At 37.0% G+C, this 7,946-nt stretch overlaps 1 protein-coding gene across 1 annotated transcript; it reads right to left on the bottom strand.

Moving 5' to 3' along the window:
- Nucleotides 1–1,790: 1,790 nt before the first annotated feature.
- On the bottom strand, nucleotides 1,791–6,974 carry LOC102519468 (olfactory receptor 8B3). The gene is made up of 2 exons (XM_006194879.2): nucleotides 6,074–6,974; nucleotides 1,791–1,986 (listed from the first exon to the last, which is right to left on the bottom strand). Exons 1-2 carry the CDS (start codon nucleotides 6,972–6,974, stop codon nucleotides 1,958–1,960), a joined length of 930 nt encoding a protein of 309 aa, XP_006194941.2. The 3' UTR covers nucleotides 1,791–1,957.
- Between the last annotated feature and the right edge of the window lie 972 nt (nucleotides 6,975–7,946).

The following is a 7,946-nucleotide window of genomic DNA, read 5'->3' as shown; positions in this document are numbered from 1 at the left end:
TCAATTTAAAAAAAAAAAGCAAATAAGGTCTCAAAAAGATCTCATCACCCAAGGGATTGGTCTCTATTAGTAAAACTCAGTAATAAAATACACTGTCTTCTGTAACACCTTAGAATTTAAAAAGTGTTGTGCCAAGCCTTTTACCTAGCAATATTTTTTGTCTGAATCTCTACTCTAGTTATCTTCCGACAGCCACACAGAGATTTGCTGTCTGGGAAAGCTACTGTATTTTTTCCATTTAATAGTCTGTCATAAAATCAATAAGGGAACACAAGGTCTCAAATATAGTTGTTTCTGGAATAAATTTAATTAAAATATTCTTTCGTGTAATGAATGACTTCAGTAATTTAATTAGTTTAGGCCACTTGTTCAAATTCCAACTTGCTACTTTGTGACATAATGCCAATAATTTAAGTATCTCTGTGGTACACAATGGAAATAAATTTCTGATGCTTCCAAACACGTGAGATTGCCCTATTAATATTTCTTTCTCATACTATCCTCTTTGGAGTTGAAATCTCAATATTATTATAACAATAAAAGGGAGCCATCTCTCTATTTCTGCTCCACAAAAATGTTCACATAAGTCATAGATAATCTATGTTTGAAGTTATGTTAGAATTTACATGTAAAACCATCTTAGTATTTGGGGGGAAATAAGGTTTCAAACTACTGATTAAATTTCTTTGTTGTTTAAAGGTTTATTCAGACCATTTTTTAAATGAGTTTTAAAAAAATATTTTTGATAAGTTGTGTTTTTACACAAAGTTACCCATTGCATCTAAGTTTTCAAGTTTATGTAAAATTATTCGTGGTATCCTCGGCATGTATTTTACTATATCTGACATTTTCAGTTATGTCTCCATTTTTCACTCCTAATATTTATTTGCATCTTCTCATTTATTGCTTGATTGACCTTTCCAGAATTTTTTTCTATTTTATCAGCCATTTAAATAGCCAGCTTTCGCTTTTGTCGCTGTTCTCATTTTGTGTATTGTGCTACTCCCTTTTCTAATATTTATTAAGTATTACATTATTGTTATATTATTAGTATTGTATTTTTACTGAAGTATTGTTATTCTTTACCTTGATGTTGCCATTCTAACCTTGGTGCATTAATTTCAAAATGGCATCTTAAAACAAGATTAATTTAAGGACATAATGTCCCTCTAACTCTAGCAGTTATCTTAAATGTTTCAATATATGTGTTTTAATTGTCCCTCAGTTCTAAATATTTTATCATTTTAACTTCTCATTTTTTTGCCCTATGAAATATTTGGAAGTGTTTCATATGTTCTCAAATGTAAGCAGGGTAAATATCTTTTTGTTTTTTATTTCTAATTTTACATTTTAATCAGAGAATGTGGTCTTCATGATATCAGCTTGTTTGTATTTGAGACTGAATCTGAGGACCTTTCCTAAATTTTAAAATATTGAGATGAAAATTCTACATTTGCTTAAAAAGATAATGTATGCTCCATCGTTGACTACAAAGTCCTACGCATAGTATCTACAGATCCAGGTTATTAATTTTTTTTGCTCAAATTGTCTATTTTCCCTTTTAGACTTCAGTTGATCTGTCAATATCTGAAAGAGGCATATTAAAATCTCACAATATGAATCTGGATTTGTTGATTTCCTCTTGCAATCATCTTATGTTTTGTATGATATATTTTGAGGCTACACTGCTAAGTGTGTGCAAGTTGAAAACTGTTATACCCTGTTATTTTGTTATTATGCAATGGCTTCCTTATCTCTAATAATCATATTTAAAGTCTATTTTGCTTGTGTTAATTTAGTTACGCCAGGTGCTTTGTTAGATTTTCCGCCTAGTACTTCATTTTCAGTCCTTTATTTTTCTTTGTCCTTCAGTTTTATCATTGTCCCTTGTAAACAACTATTATTGGGGTAAGGGCTGAGAGTTGTATATGTTTCTCCCCCTTCTCATCTGAAAGTCTCACACTTTCTTTGAGGAAAGACTCTTTTCTTTGGGCATCTTCGTACTAACCAAAGCTCCCTATTCTGAATAAAATGTGACCATAAAGCTTCAAGTGGACGTTAATATTTTTTCTCTTGGAACTTGAGTAAAGACAGAGAAGCAGAAAAAGGACCTGCCAATCCATGACTTATGTGACCAATGTGTTCAATTCCCAACCCCTGCTCAAAAACAAGTGGCCATGATTGAGAGATGTTCTCTCCTTTCCTCAAATCTTGCCACAATTTGTTTTCTAAACAGATCAGAAGGATATAAATCCTTAATGTAAAGGCAATGAACAACTGCATTTCTGAACAACAGAACTCAGGTATGTGTCCTAGCAAATCACACAATGGGACAGTATGTGTGTAATATAAAGAGAAGTGCAGTAATCTGAGATTTACCCTGTTTGGAGTATCAAATGTCCTGTCAGTGACTTACAGGAAAAACGTTCACTCTGAGATTTGCGAGTTCATAAATTGTCTACACCGTCAATAGCATAGCTCTTGGTAAAGAAAAGAATTTGGGAACACTAGGTCTTGAGGGGAAAGTCTTCTTACAATGTCAACTGTCCTAAAGTAAGGCTTTCTTCTGTATGAGAACTACAACAGTGTGTGAAAACTGAACTGTGTTAATTCTCCCTATGAATTATGGGATGTGAATTAAGGGACAGTTATGTGGTCTAAAACAGTCCCTGTCAGTGAAGGGAATTATCCTCTTGGAACTTGTTTCAGCTATATTCTAAGTAAATAGCTGCCTCTGATGGGGACTTTTGTCTTAGACAATATTTGAATTAATTTAAAAGAAAAAAGAAATTGCTCTAAGAAATATTCCAAGAAGGTTTTAGTATATTTTTTAAAATCAAGTAAAGATTCTTGATATATAAGTCTTGTTGTTAAAACTGCAAAAATATAATAAGTTTTAATAAGGTGGAAGAAAAGCTGGGTAATTACTTTGCACTTTTCTTTCATTTGCCTTTATCTTCAAAGAAGCCAAAAGAAAAAAGTTTTTTTTTTTTTTTTTACCTATAGGGAACAGAGATAAGAATTACAGCAGAACTCTCATCAGAAACCATACAATCAAGAAAAAGAGTAAATGAAATACTTAAAGTGTTGAAATAAAAAATATCACCAACCTGGAATTCTGTATCCAATAAAATTACCCTTCAAACTGAAGGTGAAATAATGACTTTCTTAGAAAAACAAAGTCTGAGAGAATTTGTTGCCAGCAGACCTGACTTTCAAAAAATACTAAAAGAAGTTCTTCAGGCAAAAGGAAACTAATACAGGTCAGAAGCTTGAATTGACAAAAGGAAAAAAAGACATCAGAGAATGAATGAATGGAGGTAAAATAAAATATTTTCTTTTCTTTATTCTTAATTTTCTTAGAGATAGCTGTGTATTTAAAATAATAATAGTGACAATGCATTGATGTGTATAACACGGATCAATGAAATAAGTAATAGCAATGTTATGAGGACAGGAGGGAAAAAATATAAATATTCTGAGGTACTTACACTACATACGAAGTGGTACAGCGTTATCTGAAGATGGGTTTAGATTAATTTAAAACGTGTATTATAAACTATAAGGCAACTGAATAAATTTTTTTAAAGTATAATTAAAATGCTAAGAGAGAAACTAAATAGAATAATATAAAATGCTCAATTAAATATGGAGAATAAAAAAGGAAGAGAAGACACAAAAGAAAAAGGAACATCTGTACAAGCAGAAAGCAGCTCTATACAAGATAGATGTTAATCCAACTGTATCATTTTAATCATTTTAAACGTGAATGGTCTAGATCCATCAATAAAAGACAGATTTTCAGAGTGGGTAATAAAACAAGCCCAGCTATAAACTGTCTAGAAGAAATTCATTTTAAATATAAAACCTTATGTTAAAAGTAAATAAATACCATGACAACACTCAAAAGCAAGCTGGAGTCACTATATTGATTTCAGAAAGTAGATATAAGCACAAGGAAGCTTACCAGGAACATTTAATCTTTAATTAAAGAGAGGCAGCACAGAATGATAAGGATCAAGCAGGCAAAAAAATCAGTTAAGGATAATATTGTCTGAACAGCACGTCAACTTGGTCTAATTGAAATGTATAGAACTGGGAGACGGACTAGCATCCGACAACAGCAGTATATACATCTTCCTCAAGCTCACACACAACAAGGGATGGATTTCTAGCTCTCCTCACCCAAAGTGCGTATGAAACTAGCAGTCCAGATGCCGGGGGTCAGTTAAGAACAAAGGAAAAGGGGCAGGCAGCTTGCTGCAGCCAACACAGCTCTGCGACTGGCTTCCCCTGAGGCTTCCCCACCAGGAGGGAGGGAGAGGAGTGGAGCTGGCCTTCTGTGTTCTGGCCTTTCCAAGACTTGTCCTATAACCGGGGTTCCTGTAAAATGTGCTCATAAAGCCCGACCTCTGCACACACGTAAACATATTCACTCCCTGACTTCTTGATGAATATTATTTTTGATAGAGTCTCGAAATTCAGAGTGAACTAAGAAGATGATTCAAATAAAGAGATTAGTTTTTCAGTAAAAATAAGCTTGACAGGTATGCCTTTTTGACTATCAAATTTGATATGAGTATATTCAGCATTATATGAGATGGTTACACCATGAATTTCAACTCTTTAAAAAATGCTGCATAGTCTTTAGTAAATAGTTCATTATTATTAAATTTCATGTATTTAGTAGATATTTTATGCATTGGTTTTCTAGGGCGACTTAGGTAGCTTAAAGATCAGAAATTCACTTTCTCACAGTTGAGAAGCCTCAAGTCCAAGATTAAGGTGTTCTCAGGCTTGGTTTCTCCTGAGGCAATACTCCTTGGTTTGCAGATAGCCACCCACTCCCTGTGTCCTCACATGGTCCTTCCTCTGTGTGGACACACTCATGCCCCTGGTGTCTCGCTGTGTGTCCAATTCTCCTCTTCTCAGCTGAAACGTCTACTCCGAAAAGCCTTCCCTGACCTCCTGTCTTTGTCCATTTGCTCACCGTGCCTCCTCCTCCTGCCCACTTGCACCCCAACTCCTCTTTCCCATAGACAGCACTACGAGAGCACAGACATTGTCTGTCTTGTTCACCGTTGTATCTCTGAAGTTTAAAAGCCAAGCGTGATACAGGATAGGTGTTCAGTTTCTATCTGTTGAGTAAATAAACTACAACATTTGTACCATGTAACCTCTGGGACAAAGGGGAAAATGAAAATAGTAAGGGAACGTGCTGATTGCTAATGAATTAGTTTTCAAAGTCTATTTGAGGAAAGGACAAAAATTCCTCTACTCATAATTGGTAAACATTTCCAGTAAAATTCTTCCCAGTGAAGACACAGCATATCCTATTGCCCACATTTCTTGCCCTTAAGTCTCAAGAGGTAAAACCCAATGTTGCTTCCTTTACTCCTGACTGCTCTAAACTGTTATTTTAGTCTTCTTAGGGACTGGGATCAGAAGAAAATCTCCCTTTACCAGCATTCCCTTGTGACTAAAGTGAGAAGAGATCAGAGGCCAGGGTGAGAGGTGCATCTCCCTATACTTTTCCACTTTTGGGGAAACAAAGAAATCTCCCAGACAAAAGCCCCACCAGCACTCGAAAAGACCATCCTCAATGCTCAAACTCAACAGTCTTTCAAAAGATGTTTGTTAAATAAATGAGTCAATGACTGAATCTGAAGTCCAGCAAAGTCCATATCTCCATGACAAAGCGTCACAGGAATTCTGGACATGACTCAGTCAAAATTCTCACAATCTTATCATTCCTGGACTCATCCCCATTCAACTTTTTCTACTTAAAACCTTATAATCTCTGAAAATAAGCTGGAGAATGATGGAATGAACTGCGTTCCCTACTTTCTATGAAAGGATGAAGGGCTGATCTTCCTCCTTCTTATAGCATTTTTTCCTTGTGAAGTGATTTATACAATGAACTTAATTTACTCTCTTATTTAAATCATTTGCATTTCTTTTCTGATTTCTTACTACTTTCTCCATAGCTTTATTCATCATGTGCCCTTATGAGGATTTGGCATCACTAACACAGATTCCATTTAGCAGAACAACTTTTTCCTCAAAGTCTTACTCAGGGCAACTTGGACATCTTTGTTTCTCAAACTGTAGATGAAAGGATTCATCATTGGCCCCACAATGGTGTAAAACACTGTGGTCACTTTATCTTGATCCAGAGACCCGGCAGGAAAAGGCTTAAGATACATGAATGCTGATGATCCAAAGAAAAGAGAAACCACAATGATGTGGGAGCTGCAGGTACTGAAGGCTTTGGACCTGCCCTCTGTAGAACGGATGCGGAGGATGCTGGAGAGGATCAAGGTGTAAGAAATGGAGATGGTGAGACTGGGCACTATGACATTAATGCCCACCACGATGAACACCACCAGCTCATTGATGTAGGTGCTGGTGCAGGAGAGCCGAAGGAGAGGAGGTATGTCACACATGTAATGATTGATGATGTTGCCATCACAGAAGGACAGTCTCAGCATGCATCCAGTGTGGGCCGTGGCGCCCACAAGCCCCATCGCATATGAACCCACAGTCAGCAGGAGGCAGACCTGATGGGACATGGTGACCTTGTAAAGCAGGGACTTACAGATGGCCACATATCGGTCATAAGCCATTGATGTCAAAATGCAGCACTCATCAATAACAAAGAAGGAGAAGAAATAGAGCTGAGCCATGCACCCTGCATAAGAGATTACGTGCTGGTTTGCAAAACTCATCAGCATTTTGGGAGTTATGACAGAAGAGTAGCAGAGGTCAATGGAGGAAAGATTGAAAAGAAAGTAATACATGGGAGTGTGCAGGTGAGGATTCAGACCGATCAGAATAATCAAGCCAATGTTTCCCACCACAGTGACCATATATATTCCCAAGAAAATGAAAAAGAGGGGCAGCTGGAGTTCTGGCTCTTGTGTTAAACCCAGCAGGATAAACTCAGTCAGTGAAGAGTCATTCCCTAAGGCCATTCTTTCCTAGGACGTATCTGTGGGAACAGGACAAAGGGTAACATTAAAATGTATCAAAAACACTAACAGGCAAGTTCTGTAGGGACAAGATTCAGTAACTCTGCGACCACTCATAACTACAGCATCTCTGCTCCACTTCTGCTTCGACAGTTTTCCAGGCTCACCGAATGATCAACAGTCATCTCAGCAGAAAGAAGACATGTCACTTCAAGGAGTGCTTGGCTTCCATAAATGAGGTTTAGAAGAATAACAGGACAGATTAAATTCAACACTTACCCTTTTGCATGGGGACCTCAATCCTGCTGGGTTAACTGAGCTCAAAGAAAATAATTTCCATCCTCCCTGAATGTCACACAGAGGTCTTCCACGGGCTCTCAAAAAGTCCCTCTCTGCTAAATGCTGCAGAGACTCAGATCAAAACTCAAATCTGGATCAGTACTGAAAGCTTTCAAATGCCAAAACTGAGGTCAGCTTACCTCATTAACTCTCCTCCTACTATTCACACAGACAGGCAAGTGACTGATGAATTTTAGGGGTGAACAATCCAAAACAGAGGTTTTTGTTATTGTTTGTGTTTTGAATGACTAAGGGAGCCAGAGCACAGACTTCAGTATCCCAGGCTCCGGGATGCCATGAGTTACAGATCATGATTTCTGATGGTGGCTATGCCCACAGTGTCCTCTCCAGTCTAGGGGGTAGTAAATACCCTCTACTGGTGCCAAGAGAGCCACCCGCTAATATGACCCATGGGTTTTTATGAGTTGGGAAAGCCTAGAGACCTGATTAAAAGTGGGAAAACATATGTTTTCTTAGTACCTTCCCCAGAGATCAGGTTTTGAGGCAAGAAGAAATTACCCACTTTTCCTATTCAGCTCAGATCATGATAACAACATGGACTTATTGAAGTGTACCATTTTACATACATTTTAATTTCCTACCAAATAAGGCACATCCCCAAATAGAAAAGCAGGA

Source organism: Camelus ferus, chromosome 33, assembly GCF_009834535.1.
Source record: "Camelus ferus isolate YT-003-E chromosome 33, BCGSAC_Cfer_1.0, whole genome shotgun sequence".
In the NCBI taxonomy this organism is placed as follows: Eukaryota; Metazoa; Chordata; class Mammalia; order Artiodactyla; family Camelidae; genus Camelus; species Camelus ferus.
This window is presented reverse-complemented; position numbering and strand designations above follow the sequence as displayed.

Bases quoted from the DNA above. Each gene is read 5' to 3' on its own strand.
- LOC102519468 (XM_006194879.2), bottom strand. From the start codon at position 6,974: ATGGCCTTAGGGAATGACTCTTCACTGACTGAGTTTATCCTGCTGGGT. The intron at 1,987-6,073 runs GTAAGACTTTGA...AGATGCCCAAAG, and splicing joins AGATGTCCAAGTTGCCCTGA to AAAAGAGTCTTTCCTCAAAG.